At 34.7% G+C, this 20563-nt stretch overlaps 3 protein-coding genes across 4 annotated transcripts; 1 reads left to right on the top strand and 2 right to left on the bottom strand.

Annotated features, from left to right (window-relative positions):
* Window positions 1–1039: 1039 nt before the first annotated feature.
* On the bottom strand, window positions 1040–7353 carry LOC121234355 (CBS domain-containing protein CBSCBSPB5-like). 2 transcript variants are annotated; one of them, XM_041130269.1, is made up of 15 exons: window positions 7043–7353; window positions 6557–6704; window positions 6040–6208; window positions 5769–5901; window positions 5479–5649; window positions 5295–5373; window positions 5043–5156; window positions 4552–4618; window positions 4252–4357; window positions 4110–4168; window positions 2771–2877; window positions 2554–2687; window positions 2008–2093; window positions 1820–1909; window positions 1040–1519 (listed from the first exon to the last, which is right to left on the bottom strand). In XM_041130269.1, exons 2-15 carry the CDS (start codon window positions 6670–6672, stop codon window positions 1343–1345), a joined length of 1608 nt encoding a protein of 535 aa, XP_040986203.1. In that variant the 5' UTR covers window positions 6673–6704; window positions 7043–7353; the 3' UTR covers window positions 1040–1342. The 2 variants fall into 2 exon arrangements, with proteins under 2 accessions (XP_040986203.1, XP_040986202.1); XM_041130268.1 differs by having other exon boundaries at window positions 6557–6707; window positions 7043–7352.
* A 4259-nt stretch (window positions 7354–11612) lies between these two features.
* Window positions 11613–12008, bottom strand: LOC121234526 (secreted RxLR effector protein 161-like). Its single transcript, XM_041130490.1, has one exon. It carries the CDS (start codon window positions 12006–12008, stop codon window positions 11613–11615), a length of 396 nt encoding a protein of 131 aa, XP_040986424.1.
* A 5459-nt stretch (window positions 12009–17467) lies between these two features.
* On the top strand, window positions 17468–18270 carry LOC121268806. Its single transcript, XM_041173070.1, has one exon. The coding sequence runs from the start codon at window positions 17869–17871 to the stop codon at window positions 18076–18078; it is 210 nt and encodes a 69-aa protein (XP_041029004.1). The 5' UTR covers window positions 17468–17868; the 3' UTR covers window positions 18079–18270.
* The last annotated feature ends 2293 nt before the right edge of the window (window positions 18271–20563 follow it).

The following is a 20563-nucleotide window of genomic DNA, read 5'->3' as shown; positions in this document are numbered from 1 at the left end:
GTCATTTCTTATTGTGTGAATACTTTGAGTTAGTTTTTGGACCATTCACGCCAATCTTGTCATGATACTGCTCTCAGAGTTGTAAGATATGTTAAGACTACTGCTGGTCAATGGTTGTTTTTTCCCAGTTCATCTTCTCTGCAGCTAAAAGGTTTTTGTGACTCAGACTGGGCCACATGTCCTGATTCCAGAAGATCCGTCACTGGTTTCTGCATCTTTCTTGGTGATTCATTGATTTCATGGAAGTCAAGAAACAAGTGACTGTTTCTAGGTCCTCTGGTGAAGCTGAATATCGTTCAATGGCTTCTGCTTGTGAAATAAAATGGCTCACTGCATTACTTGCTGATTTCAGAATTATTTTTTCCTCTCCATCTGTTTTGTATTGTGATAGTCAAGCAACATTACATATTGCTGCTAATCCTGTTTTTTCACGAAAGAACAAGACATATTGAGATAGATTGTCATTTAGTTAGGGACTTGATTCAAAATGACACTGTAATTACTTTACATGTTTCTTCTGAACATCAATTAGGTGATTTTTTTACTAAGCCTTTAGGAACATATAGATTTCATAGTCTTCTATCCAAGCTGGGTGTTCTTAATTTACACACTCCAGCTTGAGGGGGCCTATTAGTGCATTAAATTTATTTTTAATCACCTGTATGCACGTGCACCTTAGTTAGTATGTTACTCACTTTTATTATATATTGTTTTTACTGTTTGATGAAATATACAGAAGTATTCCAGATCCTTCTATTTTGTGCCCTAGTTCTCTCTATCTCTCATCACCTAATTCAATTTTTTAAAAATTATCACACGTATCTCTCTAGCAAAAGATATCGTAAAATCAAAGTTATTTCTCATCACTAATTTCTTGATGATGCAATCAATGTCTTGTTATTTATAGTGGTGAAGATGATTGTGAATTATGAAAATGATAATAACAATAGTGTTAATGATGCCGAATGGATGATAATGACAGAGAGCAAAGAGATCCATTCTAATTTGTATCTTAGACGTCTTGTAATTTTAGAAATACGAAACAAATTACAGATTTCATGGGATCATCATTTATTTTTCACACAATCTCTCCAGAGTTCACCAAGCTGAAAAACCTTGGTGGTGGACAAGAATACACAGGTACAAAATCAGTCGCGCATACAATCGTATCAATAGCCACTGCCCAAAAATTGATTGTACTTCGTATATAGTTGATACAATAACAGATACCAATCAGAAGACATGCCCTCCGGACCAATTTTGATTTGGAGTCTAGTCTTTGGAAGCAAATCAGCCTTGCTAATCTTGAAATTCGCTTAAATACCACAAGTATTCTATGATATTAGGTTGATCTTCTTAAGAATGCTAATACACCTAATCCAGCAACAAGGGCAGCTCCTGCTGCAACAGCACTATATGCAGAGGCCCATGCATCTGCATTGGCATAATCCAAATCGCCTGAACCGGTGGCTCTCCTTCGACCACGTACTCCTGAATAATCTAAATGCAATTTCAATCCCTGCAAAGTATGAATTGCTCAAACGTCAAACTTTGTAGAGTTCTTATGAGAAAACAAAATTCCTTTGCTAAGAAAAAAATGTCTCCATTGTGCTTGGACTGCAAAATGCTACAACACTCGCCCAAAGGAAAAGTTCTGAATGCTTTTTTCCAGAAACCAATAAAGAAAAAAGGAAAGGCAAAGTTTTTGTGGGTATCCATATTTTGAACTTTCACGGTCCTCTCTAAAACTCTACAAGATGATAACCCCTATGTTTCCTCCTTGAAAAATCTCAAGGACAAATAGACAGATCAACCATACCTTCCAACCAGCTGACTTTGCATGGTCCACAGCAGCAACCAGATCGTTATCTGATGCTAGTACAACTTTATCATGGTCTTCATCTTCATACTACAGAATTTAGCTAATATCAGCTTATAATTGGGTGACAAGGAAAAACAAAAAAATCCAGCCAAATGAAGATGAAATACAATCATCATAAAAAATACCAGAATTTGAGGTAGCCTGTGAGGATCAATGTCATCTCCCACCCTCTGAAGGATTGCAGCTATGAGATCTGCCAAACTGTGGGCACCTGAACTCAAGCAACAATACAAATACCCAGTCAACCACCAAATATAAGTAAAGTGCTATGTTAGGATGCTGGGGGTGAACCCTGATCTAAATGACTCATCCAGATCATCTCCAAAACAAAAAGCTTGATCCATTGTTCAAAAATAAATAAATAACAAGTTACCAACAAGCTTTTTCTATACCATTATAGTGTTACCAGCGCAGCTTACTATTTTTACAATTACATACTAGACAACATATATGGTAGTGAAACTGCTAAGTTCAGAATTCAGGGCCAAACAGAGAGCCACTTATTTAAATGAGTCACCTAGATGAACCAAATGGACACAGCAATTGAACAATGGGCTAAATATGCGGCACAGTGGAAAATGGAATACCACAAACTAAAAATTTAAAAAGAATACCAAAAATGATGGCCACTTGATGGATGCCTTAACGGACAAGAAGAATAAGTAGCATACCGCAAGTAAACCTATGCATTCTTCCCTTCTTGTCTTGGATTTTATAAGCAAATGAATTTGGCAGGTTTGGTGAGGGAAAAGGAAGTGATTTCCCAGCCTCCGTTCCTTCTGAAGCCAATTTAAAGGAACCTTCACTGAGACCTCACAATGTGTAAGTACAAATTAATGGCCAAGTCAGAATGATATTCTTGCAGTATCACCAATGCATATAAATAACCTTTGTGTATCTTCATCATCATGGTTGCTTAAGGCCATGGCAGAATCCCAGAACTTTTGCATCATAGTGTGTGTGGCTTCATTACTTATGCCAGTAGTACTTCCAGCCTAGTCAATAAAGGAAAAAATGAAGCTAGATTACCCTCCATAACAATTACATTTTGAAGGTCCTAGAAGAAGAAAAAGCATCATATGCTTCTTCAAAATGAAATCTCAATAGCAGAACTGTGGAATTTGTTCTGGCCAAGTAATTTCTACAACTGGTATTTACTTATATCTTCTGTATGGAAGAAGAATAAGAAAGAGAAAGCAAAGAAAATTACACTATTTTATAAATTAGAATCACCCAAGGCTAAAATTAGATGGGCAGCGAAAGAACGGGCGAGTGAAGGTGACAAATCAGATAAAAACATAAACTTCCTGCTAATGCCATATTTATGCTAACTAGTGATCAAAAGAAGTCATATAACTTGCTACCTTAGTGAATAGCATGGCATGTCATCATTTTTTTGTTCGGTTGCTAATGTCCTGCTGCCTCCATTTTATAGTTTAGAATCATACGATTTTTAATGAACATGTAAAAACATAGTATTTTAATAACATATCTGCCACTTTATGTTAAAGCTGATGCAATGTTTATAAACATCTTGTTTGCTAAGGTGAGGCAAATAAAGAAACTTGAAAAAGTGAAAACTTTTTCGAAACTTTCTTATATTATGTGACAATCCAAAAGGAAGCACATCATATATTGTGGGACGGACAAGTATTTGGCTATTTCCCATTTCTCCATGAAGAAAATTATAAATCACAATGGATATTGTGGTTGAGTTGCTGAATAGGTTTATACTTCTGATCAACTACAAAGCACGCCAGAACTGGTGCACTCGCTTGTTCTCACCCAACAGAACTGGTGCATTCAATCACCGAAGACTGTTCCAGCCTTAGGATAAACATGTACAGGCATGATATGGCCACCTACTTGGGGCCCCCTAATCATTCTAAACAGTTGGATGTACTGAAAAATCATAAGTTTTAATTCATAGGATAATATTCAAAACTACATTATTATCAAAGCAGTCAATTAAAACAGAGGGAACGAGAAAAAGTGAACTGATGTTAACTCAACAAGACTTGCATTTTTTCTAAGTTATATCAACAATCAATAGAAACTACAACTAAGACACTGTTGCAACTTGAAATAGGTTATCTCTTTCAATATGTTGAAATGTGATTGGATGTGGTGGCTTTTATCCTGTAAAACTCGTGAGATTAAAATTAACTGCATGGACAGAACATTACCAAGCATTATATAGTCCCAGATAGGTACATAATTGACTTACTGTAGCTACAGCAGCATGAGTGATATGTATCACATCCACAACGGCAACCACAGCTCCATCTGTATACAACAATCAGTACTTACCAGAAACTACAATGACTTGTTTACAACATTTGTGCTCTTTAATAGTAGCGGTGTAATACCTCTATCTACTACAGGAAGATGCAAAAACTTCCCATCATGCATACTATGCAGTGCATCAACAATTGGTGTATCTACCGTAGCACATTCTGGATTCGGTGTCATGACCTATATATTGAATCAGAAGCATGCAAATCAATAATTGATTTAGTTTCTTGTCTTAATTATACAAAAAAAAACTTGAGGTGCCTCTTTGCAATAACTGATATTTCAAGGAAAAATGTCTACAGGAAGTTCTTTGTTGCTTCTTCTTCTGTGAAAAAAACCCAAACATGTTTCCCTAGATGAAAAAAGGAAAATACCTTCTCCACTGAAGTGGACTCTGGAGGAAGATTTTGTGCTATTACCCGCATCAAGATATCCTTTGAACTGACAAGATTAAATTGCAGAAATTATGAACGTACTAATGATAAAAACAAAAGATGCATCACAAGAGTTAATGTTTTTCTATGAGAAGAAACCGGGAGACCATGCAAATGCAGTTGTGTCTTTTAGCCGTTAAACTCTGGCCCCGTGTAATGGGCCCACATCGTATGGATCAAGAATTATCGGCTTTTCACTAATGAGATGTGGCCCCTAAAAATTGTTTGCAAGGGTTCAAATCTTAGACATGGGGAGCATACCCCCAAGACAAGGCCCTCACCAGTTGAGCCAATCCCTAGGAGTTGCATCACAACAATTGAAGTTAACGACTCTTCTCTATGAAATAGAAAAATGATGGGCAATGTGAGGTTTTCCTTTAGTGGTTGAGAGCTAATCAAGAGTGAAGTGCAGCTATCCATAACAGACTTACGTAAGTATTCCCCGCGGTTTGTTATCAATTGTCACAACTGCAGAGCTTAATCGAAGTTCAAGCATCTTCTTTGTTGTTGCTAAAACTGTTTCTGTCGGGGAAACTGTTACAACCCTGAAAGATGCCACTATTTGTTGAATAAAGTACTTTATTCTTTTTAATAGTTGTAAACAAAATAAGTTGTGTAATACTGTCAACATATAGCATTATATTATACCACATAACAAATTATAAAAAAGAGATATTACCTACTTTGAATTCTCCGGAATGATTGTAGACAGAGAAGGCCTAAACATCCGCTCCCGAAGTGTTTCAATGAAGGTATTGGGACCTGTACATCAATTGAAACAGCAGACAATAACATTTTTTCCTGGAGACACCTAAACAAGTATTACACAACCATAGAAAATAAGGTATTCTAAATAACTCTACCGACCTGAAACTGATGTCCCCCAATGCTTTTCGACGCCTTCAACAGCTGCGGCAATAGCCTTACCCTTTTCAGCTGCCCTTTCCATACGTGCAATGGCATCATATAAACACTTTGCTATATCAAGTAAAGCAACGACCTCCCCATTCTCCACTACTGGCAAATGTCTGAATCTTCCTGTACAGACACAGACACAGGCGGATTGTTTTTTATAAGAATTCAAAGAGCAAGATATCAGACAGTATTTCTTATGAAAAAGTGAGAAAACTTGGATGGTCTCTAAAATTTCCATCAACCTTGCACCATCTTCTGAAGGGCTTCTACAGCAAGAGTGTCAGAAAGAACAAAAACCGGGTTCCTCGTCATAACTTTGGAAACCTGCGTCTCCTCAAGGTTAACCTCACGGGCAATAACCCTAGTCGCTATATCCTTCAACCATAAAAAGGAATAGTTACGTGAAACATATTACAGAACTGTTAAAATCCCAGTATATGCAGCATTTAAGGCAATGTTTTTGTTTTTGTTATTTTTTTGGGAATTTGGTCACACAACGAATTCAAGTATCACCTTGTCTGTAAGGATTCCACAAAGTAATGCATTGGAGTCAGTTAGCAATAAAGCATCAACCCTACGAGCAGCCATCCGACGGCAAGCCTCAAGAATAGTTGTATTTTCAGGAAGCGTTAGAGCCTTCGAGAGCCGCAGCCTTTTTACAGTGCGCTCTCCAGTTGGCCCCCTGTTCCAGATGAAAGTTGACAAGGAAACTTTCTTAAGAGTTTATTTTACGAAAAGTCGACTTGAGCTAGCCTATTAGCCTTCTTAGAACAGTTTGTAGAGTTGGTGCGTATAGCTACATATATATCAATTTGCTTCTGATAATGCGACTGCAAATGCTTTCACAACATTTCAATGCTCTCATGACTGATGATAATCATGCAAACGAACGCACACCGATTCAGTAACAAATCAGATAACCAAAACACAATTTTCTAACAAATTTTCCCTTGAGACATCAAACGGCAGAATCTCTACAGAAATAATAATAATAACAAAAGACCGTAACATATAGCGTACTGGTACATACATAGAGCGCGAAGATGAAACAGATTTTCGCGTATGATCAAGGCCTTCATTCTCCGAGTTTTTACTCTTGTTCATTAATGATAGACTTCTTCTTGAAGCACCGCCATGGCTCGCCATCTTCAACGATAAAACAACTCAAGTTCCTCCACCTTCTATTTCAAATAAATAAATCACCATCAGCCTTGCGCAAAATGAAAAGAAACATGTAACAGCTCTGTTTCGTTGCTGAGAAAATTGAAAAGAAAACGAATTTTTTGTTACCAAAAAAAAAAAAAAAAAATTCCGGTCTTTTGGGTTTTTTCTTTTGTACATAGCTTTTGAATGAAAATAGAGAATATATGGGAAAGAAAGAGAGAACGAGAACAGGAAATATGAGTTCCAAATCATATCGAGGCGGTTTCTTCCATTTCCACCGCTTTTCTCAGCAACCAATCGAGGTGCAAATTCAAAAAATTATAAGCTTTCCACAAAGCAAAAGTAAACTCACCGAACATGGAATACTCGATATCAGAGTCGGCGGTTTCAATGAAATTAGAGATCCGATGAATGACAGCTAAATCGCGGCAAAAGAAATTGAAAATCCTACGAGGTTAAGGGCAGTCGAAGATTTTTTTGCCTCGGGGAGCGTGAGAGAGGTTTTCTTGGAAAAGTGAAACAAGCGCGATCGGAAATGCTATCGGAAAATTAGGAATCTTCCGGAATGCACCGACCGCGCGCGCGAGAGAGGGAAAGAGGAATGGAGCCCCACTAAATGGGAGGATGGAAAATTCTAAACGACGGGAGAAGAGACCAATACAATTCGTGCACGTCAACGAAACCTTCAACGGAAATGGCTCCAATTTCACAGCATCTTTTGCGAATACTGAATTGCTGGCTTCCGAATTAGTAACTTACACTTTTAGCCTTTTGGATAGGTTAAATATGTTAAAAAATCAAAGAGAATTAAAAAATGAAGTGATTAACTTGTTTAATAACTCAAAAAAATTAAAATCTAATTTATTCATCAAATAATTTTGGGTAATACAATTTATAGACACGATATTATGCTTTATTTAATCATAATTTATTAGATTAAAATAATGATATTTAGTATTAATAATATTGTTTAAGGTTACGTTTGGATAATAAAATATTTTTAGATATTTTGTTAATAGTAATAAAATAATAATAATAAAATATTAAATAAAATTGAATAGTAATAAAAAAGTATGTAAAAATAATAATAAAATAATAAATAGTAATAAAGTATTTTGAAAATGTATTCAAACTAGGCTTAAAATTATTTAATAGAAATCGAATTTTCTTTAAACGAAAATGACTTCTTTTTATAAAATTTAAAATTTGATTTTTATTTATAATTATCAAATATGACTGTAAAAGTCAAAGAGAAAAAGTAATAAATAAATAAAATTAGTTTCATGTATATGTGAAAGAAAAGGAATGCATAAAAAGATTGGGGAGTCGCGAACTATTAGTAAGACGGGACCATCCTGTCATTTCACATGTAATTGAGTAAAGGCTGCTTAGTTAAAAGAGGAAAGAATTGAGAAAAATATAAAACTTTATAATCGATTGCTTTGTAACATAAGCCGTTTCAAAGGAAACGCATTGAAAATTCAAGTCAACGCCGCCTCCACTTCGTAAAAGCACTTTAGAGAGAGAGAGAGAGAGAGACAATGGCTCGGGGTTGTACAGGTGTGGGTATACAGTAAGCACGGATCCCACGCTGAGGCACATCAATGCATAACAAAAAGAAAAATCATAATTACAGTTAAGAAAATATTTACCTTCGATATTTTGTGTAATATTAAATGATAAGTATTTTTATAAAATATTTTATAAAAATAATATAATTTTATAAAAATATCTTTCATTTAACATATTATTATATAAAATATTATAGATATATCATTACTCTTGTAATTATAAGGCGTATAATCATTTTAAAATAAATAAATATATATATATCCACATGAAAAAAATTAAATTTTTTAATAATGAATCATAATCTTTTTTAAAATAACCGTATGATACTTACGCAATCCACAACTGTATGTAACATTAATCATATATATATATACACATATATATGTGCACGAGAAATATTTTAATCATAAAAATAAATTCATAAATCGACATTACTGGATATGTGATACGTTAAATTGTATATTTGTTTTGTTTATAAAATATATTTAACGTATCTTATGAATTTATGCCAATTTATATATTTATTTTTGTGTGATCTTTTAGTGAATATAGCAATTCAATATATATATATATATATATATATATATATATATAATGTTTTTCTATAGTTGAAAAGATGGGAAGTGCAACTTTAAACTGTATATATGCTGAAGATCAAGAATATTAATTGGGATTTGCTTAGAATTAGTTGCTAATTTTCTCCAACCATGGGAGAAAAAAAAACAATAGTCAGCATAGATACTTCTAAATCTTTGTCAAATTAATGTTGTTTTCAGGATTTATTATCTAGTTGGTATTGAAGTTATGTGATATGCACTAGACTATTGGAACGTGTAACGTGGTTAATTAATTATGTTGTGGAATAATTGATAGTGATCATAGGATAATTTGGAAAATCCACCCTACCTTAGATCTTTGTAGAACACTTTGAAGAGTTTTAAGTGATCTCCCAAAACAAACACAAAGATTTGCCAAAATTATTATTCTGCTTAATTTTATTAATAATCATGATGATGCTATATAACATGTTAATTAATTCATTGATAGTCAAACAAATTAACCCAAATGCAAATATATATATATATATATATATATAGCTGATTAATCATATTCCTAGTCTAATAAGACAAGATTTGATTTGCAACAAAAGTTTTAAATTAAATTATCTTACAAATCAAATCGTCAGCTCGTGTGTGGAAGGTGTATCCTCTATTCCAACTTAAAATTATACTTTTCATATAACATTATGCCTCCGGAAAATATTAATGAACCTTCGTGACCATATTTTAAAGGAGAATTAATGATTTGTACATTTTTAAAGTGTGCAAACTCACATACTTCTTTTAAAAAAAGTTGACAAATCTTGAACCATATAAAAAAAAACCTACTTCGTAATGGTGGGTCCCACTTTTTCTAAATAGAATATACAAGACTTGCATATCATATGACTGTATCTAATATTACTCTTTTCAAAATCCAACCATCTACCTCAGTATGTGTTTGTTTTGTAGCTTGTACTTCAAAACTTCTAAAAATATGCTAGGTCATGTGCCATTGTCTTCAATTGGTAAGTTAGTAGATAGTTTCTTACAATTGTTCCCAAGTTTACCCAGTCAGTCCAAAATTGTGTTGATGCTAATTTATTTTTCAGAATAGACATTGTTGTGAAAAATACACACCAACAATTACAAACAAACAAATTAAAGCAACGATCAAGCAATCACACTACACACAATTTACATGGTTTGGCAATGTGCTTACGTCTATAAAGCTGTAAAGATTTTATTAATTAGAGGAGATTACAATCACACAATCTTAACTCACTCACTCTTGGGCTTTTTTTCTCTCACAATATGCACTCACACTTTGTTTCTTTTGTTCTCACTGAAAATTGTTGAAAAAACCATACAAAAAATCAAAATATTACATATTTATAAAAAAAATAGCGCTGAAAATCCTAATTGGCAAAAATATGTCATTTGCTCAAGTGGTGTGTTAAGCATGCGCGCACCTCGAGCAAACAATCAATAAATATTGGCTCGAGCGATGTGTCGAGCATAGTTCGAACGAATACTAGGGTTTGTATCTTGTTCGAGCCCATTATTGCGCGAGACTCAAATGAACTCACAGGGTGAAATTCCCTCGAGCTCACTGTTGAGCGCACTTTGAGCAAACTCATAAATTGAGCTTCGTTCAAGTGTCATGTCGAGCGAACTCATATAGGGAATTAACTTCGTATATCCAAATTATACAATAATGATAAAGGTACTACAAGATATAACATATAGGGAAATCTGTGTAAGATATATATAATAGATATGTAGATCGAATGGCAGGAAGAGGAGGAATAGGTGGAGTCAGCCATCATAAGATTGACTAAGAAAATTCCTCCTCACAATGGCCTAGCTAGTAGCTATAGAATCAGTGCCCCTATTTTTGAAAACGGTCACTCATATCTGGTGGCACATGTAGCACATGAGATATCGGAGAGGCTACAGTTTGGATGATGTTGGTCGAGATAGACAAAGCTGAAAATCTTCACGATCATGCATATATGTTGGGGTGATGTGTGGTGGTCAAAGAATTAGTCTCAAAATTGGCACATACTTATGAGAAAACCATTATAAGTAGAGAGAAAAAGGGAAAATGAATAGACAATGGAAAAGGAAGAGAAAGAGCACCAGGGGATCCGCTTCTCCCTTCTCGATCAAAGGAACTACAATGAATAATTGCATCATTGTTGGTATTTTGGTACAGAGGTGTGGTAAAAAGATGAAAAATAGAGGAGAACTTCAACCAAAATACTTGTTGATTGATTATGATGTTTTGCCGATTACAAATGGAGAAGTACATTATATAAACATCATTGAAAATTACAAAGCATTAATAATCATATTGTCCCAAGATGCATGATAATAGAGTTTCACCATAATAACAAAAGACTTTATTGAAAAACTGCATCATAAATAGGCGTTAGTTTCAATACTCCTCCTTGATGCATTTTTCTGACACTCTAAGTTTGAGCCTCAACATCTAGAATTTGTCTCTTGGAAGTGTTTTTGTGAAAATATCAGTAACTTGTTCTTTGGACTTGCAAAACTTCAGCTTCACATCTCCTTTTGCTTCTACTTCCCTCAAGTAATGATACTTAATTGCAATATGTTTAGTTCTGCTATGAAAGACATGATTCTTTGTTATATCTATTGCTAATTTGTTATCACAATAAATCACAATTGGTAGCTGCTATTTTGCACCCATATCTTCAAGAATTTTACTTAGCAAAATAGCTTGATTTATGGCTCCAGCAGCAGCCAATACTCTGCTTCGGCTGTGGATTGTGTTACAGATCCTTACTTCTTTGATCCCCATGAAAACACACCAGTTCCAAGATTAAAACAATAACCGGATGTGCTTCTCATATCTTCCACAGAACCAGCCCAATCACTATCAGTCAAACTAGTCAAAGTTGAATGAGAACTTGGTTTATACCAAATGCCGAAATCCTTTGTGCCTTGAATGTATCTCAACACTCTTTTAGCAGCTCCAAAATGGATTTGATTTGGACATTGCATGAATCTTGAGAGAAGGCTAGTTGCATACATGATGTTAGGCCGAGTGGCACCCAAGTAGAGTAAACTTCCAATTAAACTCCTATATGTTGCTGCATCGGCTTCTTTTACACCATCTTCCTTCTTCAATTTCTCATTTGCTATCAAAGGAGTAGCTACTGATTTGCATTCAGCCATATTGAACTTGTTGAGCAAATCAATAGCATATTTCCTTTGTAAAATGAAAATGCCACCTTTTTTATATGAGTGGGGCTACTATGCCGCCCCACTCTTACCGCTGGGCGTGCTGCCCAGTGGTTTTGTTTTATTTTTTTCCTTTTTCTTTTCACATTTTTTTAATACATTTAAATATTTTTAAAAAATAAAAAAAATATACCAATACATTTAAATTCACTTCCTTAACCACTAAGTAAAAAATAAAATAAAAAATAATTTTGATCAGCAGTCAAATTGAGCGGTCATAGTGGGATGGCATAGTAGACTTTCTCTTTTGATATACTTCCATTCGAAGGAAGTAGTGCATTAGTCCCATATCACTCATTTCAAATGTTTTCATCATCTCTTGTTTGAATGATTCAATCATAATCGAATTATTTCCTGTTATAATTAAATCATCAACATAAAGTGAGACAATGAGCAAACTTTCACCTTTTGAGTTGGACATAAAGTGTAGGTTCACTAACACTTCTCTTGAAGCCTTGATCATAAAAATAGCCATCTATTTGCTGTACCAAGCTCGGGGTACTTGTTTAAGTGCATAGAGAGCCTTTTTTAACTTAAATACTTTCCATTCTTCCTTCATAAAGCCTTTGGGTTGCTAAACATACACTTCCTCCTCGAGTCCTCCATTAAGAAAAGCTGATTTTACATCAAGTTGTAAGATCTTCCAACTTCTTTGGTTGTAAGTGCAATTATTGTTCTGATGGTGTCCAACCTAGCTACGGGTGCATAGGTTTCATTGAAATCTATCCCAGCCTGTTATGAATAGCCCTTTGCAACCAATCTTGCTTTACACTTGTTTAAAGAACCATCTGGGTTGAGCTTTTTTTGTATACCCACTTAACTCCGATAACATCCTTATTGTCTGGATATGCAACCAGCTCCCATGTATTGTTTTTCTCAATCATTCTAATCTCCTCCTTCATTGCATCCACCCAAACTTGTTCTTTAGAGGCTGTTGCATAATTTTCAGGCTTTATAGAAGTGAAGTTGCAAGATTCATAGATCTTGTTCAATGCCTTGAATCTTTTTGGAGAAGTCTCGGGTGATGAAAATGCTGAACTTCTAGAGTTGTTATCACTTCCTGAAATCGAGAATGGTGATGAAGGTTGATCATTTGGAGCTGATGTTTCTAGCCTCTCTTCGACTTGCTCGACAATTGGAACATGAAGAGTCAGATTTGGTTCATGCTCTTCTTCCCATTTCCAGGTTGAATGCTCATCAAATTGAACATCTCTACTTATGATCAGCTGTTGAGTTTTGAGATTGAAGATCCGATATCCCTTGGATTGAAAGTTATACCCAAGAAAAATCCCTTCCTCTAACTTTTCTTCAAGTCGGTGTCTTTTTTGTTCAGGTACATGAATATAACACAAACATCCAAATACTTTGAAGTGACTAACAGTTGGCTTGTGTCCACTCCATGCTTCAATTGGAGTCATATCCTTCACTGCCTTTGTGGGGCATCTATTTAGCACATATACTGTTGTATTAATAGCTTCAGCCCACAACTTTTTTTGGAATGCCCTTTTCATTTAGCATGGACCTAACCATCTCCATAACAGTCCTATTCTTCCTTTTCGAGACTCCATTTTGTTGTGGAGTAGGCAACTGTCAGTTGGTGTTCCAACCCTTCTTCTTGGCAAAATTCATCAAACTTACTTGAGTTGAATTCACCCCCTCTATCACTTCTCAAGATCTTCATCTTTCGACCACTTTGATTTTCAACCAACAATTTGAAGTTTTTGAAAACACTAGAAGCCTCTGATTTTTCTTTGAGAAAGTAAACCCAAGTCATTATTGAAAAATCATCAATGAAGAGCATAAAGTACTTGTTTTGGCTTTGAGAGAGTGTCCTCATGGGACCACACAGATCAATATGCACTAGCTCAAGTACTGATTTGCTCTCCAATGACGGAAATGGCTGCCTATGTTGCTTTCTCATCATACACCATTCACAAGTAGGCATGTTTTGGTCCAGCAAAGGCATATCTCTTGTCATGTTCTTTCGATTTAACATCCTTAAGGCATTTAGGTTGTAATGAACAAACCTTTGATGCCAAAGAGTTGTTTCATCAGATTTGATCATCATTGCTCTTGGGTATTGCTAAGTAATAGAAAATTTCTCCCATTTCCCATTTTAACTTCTGCCACCACTTGGTTGTTTTTCCTCAAATCAATAATGACACATAGCTCTCCCTCAAAGTGAAGTAAGTAGCCATTTTGCATCATTTGCCCAACACTTAACAAACTTTGATCAAGGCTAGGAACATGAAGAACATCTTTTATGAATCTAGTCCCTCTCTTGGTTTCCATGGCAATCGTACCTTTATCACTTACCTCCACCAAATCTCCATTTCCAAGCTTCACTTTAACACATATAGATTTATCAATTTAAGAAAATAAGCTCCCATCTGGTGTCATATGGTTGCTGCACCCGCTGTCTAGAAACCACTCTCTTCTTTTCTCAGCTGCAACATGACAAGTCTAGAACAACTCCTCTTTCTTGTCCTTGGTGAAATTTGCTTGCTGATTTTTATTCTTGAACCAGCAATCTTTCTCCTCATGCCCAAACTTCTTGCAATTTGAGCATTGTGGCTTGCCCTGATGGTAACAATCTTTCTCCAAATGATTAGTCTTTTTGCAAACACCACAAGGTGAAAATTCTCCATTCTTCTTTTGAAAATTTTCTCCTCCTTTTGTTGTGCCCTTGAACTTTTTCTTGAAGTCCTTTTGCTTTTGATTCTTTAGACTAACTTTGGATTGAAATGCATTTTCCAAAGACACCTCATTCCTTCAGCCAATCCGTTGTTCATGAGCATAAAGTGAGCCCATTAACTCGGTGACATAAAGTGAAGAGAGATCTTTAGCTTCTTTAATGGTAGCCACAACATGCTCATATTTTTCTATCAAGCTTATGAGGATTTTTTGAAAAATCCTTTCATATGAAATATTTTCATCAAAGGCCTCATTTGATTCTTTCATTTTGAGATTTTCAAGTTCCCTTCTTAACCCTTGAAGTTTGATAGTTTTAACTTTGGTATTATCTTGAAATTCTTATTGCAGGATCTCCCAAGCTTGCTGGGAAGAAGAAGCCCTGATCAGCCTTGGAAAGATGGACTCACTCACAACTGGCCTGCTGTAGAATAAACAAGGTTTTTGCATCCCCTTGCTTATCAGACTTAACTCAGGTAAGATCAGAAGCTCCTTCAGACATGCCTTCAGCAGCTGAAGAGACTCCATTTTCAACGACATCCCACAGATCAAGAGGTAGGAAGAGGGTTTTCATTTTTATGCTCCAATAGTCATAATTTTCACCAAAAAAATGGGAAGAGTTGCTGATGAACCAGGCACAGCCATCATATCCCAAAGAGACCGAAAGCTGCTCTGATACCAACTGTTGGTATTTTGGTACAGAGGTGTGGTAAAAAGATGAAAAATGGAGGAGAACTTCAACCAAAATACTTGTTGATTGATTCTGATGTTCTGCCGATTACAGATGGAGAGGTACTTTATATAAACAACATTGAAAATTACATAGCATTAATAATCATATTGTCCCAAGATGCACGGTAACAAAGTTTCACTATAATAACAAAAGACTAATAATAGACTTTATTGAAAAACTACAGCATAAATAGGCGTTAGTTTCAATAATCATGAACGAACCTCACTTAACAGAGGGAGCTAGGGTACTGAACCGAAGGGACTTATAAAATGATGAAGAGAGAAAAAATTGCAGAGGGAACTCAAAAAAATAAAAATAAAATAACGATATCTTCATGCTGCACATTCATCTAATTGCTAATTTATCAATAATGAGTACGTGCAAGTTCGTTGATGTTAGTTTTTTTCAAACAACACCGATCATATATGCGATTTACGTGCATTACTATGCATATTTTTGAAAAAGCCATGAAAGAAAGCTCATGATGAGATGCGAAACCCAACAACTGGGGCGCCTTGTAGATGCATTTCTTTACTGGAAAGAAACAGTAAATTAAGAAAGAGGCATTTGTGAAAGAATCTTCTTGCCATAAGCAGGAATCAAAAGCTCGCATTAACCTTAAGTAATGGTTGCGTTTGATACAAGATATGTATAATTAAAGCAAGAGATTCTCATATTAGTTTTAGAAGCTTCAGATATATATGCGCCTACCCACCTATTATAGTCTATCGAATAGATCCAATCTTACATTAATGAACTATTTTGACATTGCTTTCGCTAGAGATTTTCATTTTCATTGTCTCCGTATCCTCATTTGAAGAAAGTAAGAACTTGACAGGATAGTTTAATAGGATCAACAGGTTATAATCTTTGACAGCACTAAAGGGGCACACACGGGAGCCTATATCTATGATACATTACTTGATCGAAAAGATATCTTTGGATCCCCAGCTTTTCTAGTTTCATTCAAATTTACTCCCATGATCTCTAATTGATGTATTGTCTTAACTGATACATGAGGTGATTAAAAAGACCCATCAGGTACCTCTCTAAGTACAATTGTTTGTGCTTTGGCCAAGCAAAAAAGCAGCACATACATGCGTATAGATAAACGAATAAAAGAGCTGGGACATACATGCAGAAAAACGTAAAGCAATTCAATTTAAAGTACTGCTGCTGTGGAATCAAACTTTTCTTCAACAAACGTTCTATAAAATCCCCAAGCTTTGTTCGTTGGACTATTCATTTAATGATCAGAGTCTGCAATTCAATTTCAAAGCCAAAGCCGAAGACAAAGGCAGCTAGCAATGTTGGACTGGGCACCCATTTTAATTGGGTTACTGCTGTTCATTCTGCTGTCCCCAGGACTCCTATTCCAGATCCCCGGGAACTCCCGCCACATCGAGTTTGGCAGTTTCACCACCAATGGCAAGGCCGTACTTGTTCACACCCTCATTTTCCTTTGCATCTTCACTATCCTCATTTTGGCACTTGGCATTCACATCTACACCGGCTAGCTCACGATTTCTTCTTTGTGTACTGATTGTAGCTGCTTCATGCCTTCATCTGATCTTTATATATCTTCATGATGTTCATTGTAATTTTGGCCTCTTTTGATTGATCTCTTTGATTCAAATACCTTGTTTTACCAGTTCTTTAATTGCGATGGCGTGGTTGGTTTGCAGTTTTTCCTTATTGATAACCGTGTAACCCAAAAAAGAAAGTGATACAATTGTTCTATATATAATATTTTTTACTATCTAAATTACTTTGATCATCATCTGCAAACATTGTGTTTCTGGATAATTCAAAATTATCAGGAGTACTATAGCATTATAAATAGTTGCATTGGAAGAACACGTCTGATGCATTTGTGGTCGTACACAGTTTGGGAAAATACCTTTCTGCAATATTGCGCATGTCTGCTATATGAAAGATGCCTATTTTTCATATATATCATAATTAATTATCAGTTAGCATATGCTTTACATGGGCAAACCAAGTAAAAACCAAAGAGAGATAGCTTAACCAGATCAGTGAAAATCAGAAGCAGACCCAAAAGCAGACAACCCCAGATGAAGCACAAACTGTCCCATCTTTGATCCCAAGAGAATCGCAGCCGTTGAAAGCACGAAAACAATATGCTTTGTTACGAGAAGCCAGGTCAGATCAGATCAACGCACTTGTCATTCTGTTAATTTCCCCAGTAGAGAGCCGGCCCCACCGCTCTTTCTCAGACCTTACGCAGTACCTTAATACTCCCAAGATCTGTGCACTACCCTTTTATAACTCGGGCTTCGTGTTTCCCTGTCTCTGTATCTCTCTCATTCTCTTCCTGAAAGTCTCTGTTTTTAGTGTGCAAAGTGTGATATGGCGGACTGGGGGCCAGTGATAATAGCAGTGGTGCTGTTCGTGCTGCTTAGTCCGGGGCTGTTGTTTCAGATACCAGCGGGAGGGAGGTTGATCGAGTTTGGGAACATGCAGACAAGCGGTGCTTCTATCTTGGTCCATGCCATCATTTACTTCGTCCTCATCACCATCTTCCTCATTGTCATTGGTGTCCACATCTACACCGGCTAAACCTACACTCATTTTTTCTGGTTTGTTTTTTCATGGATGATCCGTTGCTTAACATCCATCTTTCTTTTCTAGAAAATAAGTTTTTTCTTTGTCGTGCGGGTGTTTGGATCGATGGTTTGATTCTTCTTGCTTTGTAATTGAGAGATATGATGAGGCTTTGGCAGTACTGTTAGAAAATGCCTTTTCTATCTATGATTGTGCCTAGTACTTATCCAAACAAAATGTAGCATATATGATTGCGTGAGAATCTTTGGAATATATTTAGTAGTACTGGAGTTGAAAAAGCTCTAAACTATAGGTCTGGCTCAGTTGCTTTGTAAAATAGTATATTCAATTATAAAAAATAAAAAATAAAAACTGTATTTAGACTACGTTTAGATGCTGAGGTAATCTCAGTTGATTTGTGAATAGTAATGTATTATGGATCCTATTCAGATGTGTTGAATGTAAATATGTTGATGATATATGTGTTTAAATGTATAAAATAGATTAAGATGTGTATTTAACTTTTTATAAGAAATTGAAAAAGTAATGAATTCTATTAATGATTAGTTTGAGATGGATTGAGTTGATCTTTGTATCCAAACATAGCCTTAAAAGTTTTGTAGAGGAGAATGAGACCCATAGAGAGTAGATTAGAGAGAGAACAGTGTACACTGTAATATTATGCTAAAATTGCTGGCTATCTTCTTGAATTTTAGAGTTCAGAAAGAAAGTCGGATATTATATGTAGTATTTATATGTAGCTTTTATTGAATATTAATTTTGGTTGATAATTCACAAACATAATATATAATAAATATTATGAAGGGCATTTGTATTCAGATGATCTTTATCTTCCTATATATATATATATATAAGCTATATAATTTGAAAAAAAACTATAGAAAATCCTTGTAGTCTGGGATTTTTGTAATTTATTTTCCCCAAGTGTGTTTAATTATTTTTGTTTAATGATGTGAAATTACAACTTTTTCAACAACACGGCGTGAAATTGCAGTACACAAGAAAATCTGAAAAACAATATCGATCGTGCGAAATTGCTCATCTTTATTTTCTTGATCTCACGGAGATTTTTGTTTTCCTTGAAAAGTTTTTAAAACTGTTAAGAGATTATTTTTGTTTGGGTTTTGGGCTTTTGGACCGCTTGCATGTGTTGGACCTATCTCAAAAGAGGGGCCATACAGCCAATTACTTGCAGTATTTAATGTTAAAAAAAAAATATATATATATTTATAATTGTGAATTGTGTAACTGTAACGTAATCGTTTTAAAAAAAATGAATAAATATATAGAACTCACATAAAAAAATTAATTTTTTAATAGTGATCTCTAATTTTTTTCAAAGTAATTACGTGTCAGTTGCATATTTTATGATTGTATATAAAATTATTCATGTAAAAATTAATCGAAGCACCAAAATTCAAGGGTGCCCTAGATTTGTGGCGGCGGAGGAATTAATATTGTTGATTACAACTTAATTGTCATGTATATCAATTAAACAAAAGGAAGAAAACAATAACTAGTTTAAACCAAAGGCGCTAGTGCCTCAAGCTAGCTAGCTTGGTATTGATCCAGACTTGTCTGAGTGATCAAAATGCCCAATATTAATTAATAATGTACGTCCTAATTAGGAATTAATTAGCTCGCCCAAATTTATAAATTTGCTAGCCCATGCATGCATGATCTTCGATATCGATCAATTCTGTTTCTTTCTTGGTAGTACACATGATGCTCGATTTCACATGAATTCAAGCTGCATAAAAAGACCCTGAATATTAATAGTTCAGTCACTCAAAATTAGTAGTTCATGAGTAAATAACAAAACCACTAGGTTAAGATATATATATATATATATATATATATATATATATATAAATGATAATTACAGTCGTGAGTATGCAAACGTCGCACAGCCACTTTGAAAAAAAATAAACAAATAAGGGATCTACATGTAAAAAATTAAATTTTTAATAATGGATCCTATTTTTTTTTTAAACTAACTGTATGACAGTTACACACTTCACGATTGTATGTAGCATTATCTATATATATATGTTGAACATCAACACCAAATTAGTACACAGATTAAACAAACTGATCCGTACAAATCGTAGCAGTTAATCAGATAATAAAACATTTTATAGATATTGGATTTGGGTAAAAGAAAAAAAAAAAAAACGATCACATATATAGAATAATTATTGTTTCGAGCTTATTAGCATCATGATCGGGCTGCTAATTCCAGTCTGCGATCGAGGCTAAAGGTCCGATTGAGACATTAAAATTGAGGGGATTTTATTTGGTTTTGAGAAAAATGAGATAAAAAATTAAATAAAAGTTTTTATAAAATTAAAATACTGTTAATAAATAATTTTTTAATATAATTTTTGTTTTTGGATTTAAAAAAATTGATTTTTTTTTAATTTTGTTTAGAAGTTTAGGAAAATTATAATGATTAGGTAATGATTAGATGAAAATATTA

The sequence above is a fragment of the Juglans microcarpa x Juglans regia genome, chromosome 6D (genome assembly GCF_004785595.1).
Source record: "Juglans microcarpa x Juglans regia isolate MS1-56 chromosome 6D, Jm3101_v1.0, whole genome shotgun sequence".
NCBI classification, from domain to species: domain Eukaryota; kingdom Viridiplantae; phylum Streptophyta; class Magnoliopsida; order Fagales; family Juglandaceae; genus Juglans; species Juglans microcarpa x Juglans regia.
This window is presented reverse-complemented; position numbering and strand designations above follow the sequence as displayed.

Excerpts from the sequence above, each read along its gene's own strand:
- LOC121234355 (XM_041130269.1), bottom strand. The coding sequence starts at position 6,672 with ATGGCGAGCCATGGCGGTGCTTCAAGAAGAAGTCTATCATTAATGAAC. Across the intron at positions 5,650-5,768 it reads CCTTCAGAAGATGGTGCAAG|GAAGATTCAGACATTTGCCA; the intron begins GTTGATGGAAAT and ends GTGTCTGTACAG. Across the intron at positions 2,878-4,109 it reads CTCATGCTGCTGTAGCTACA|GCTGGAAGTACTACTGGCAT; the intron begins GTAAGTCAATTA and ends TTTATTGACTAG.
- LOC121234526 (XM_041130490.1), bottom strand. The coding sequence starts at position 12,008 with ATGGCTGAATGCAAATCAGTAGCTACTCCTTTGATAGCAAATGAGAAA.
- LOC121268806 (XM_041173070.1), top strand. The coding sequence starts at position 17,869 with ATGGCGGACTGGGGGCCAGTGATAATAGCAGTGGTGCTGTTCGTGCTG.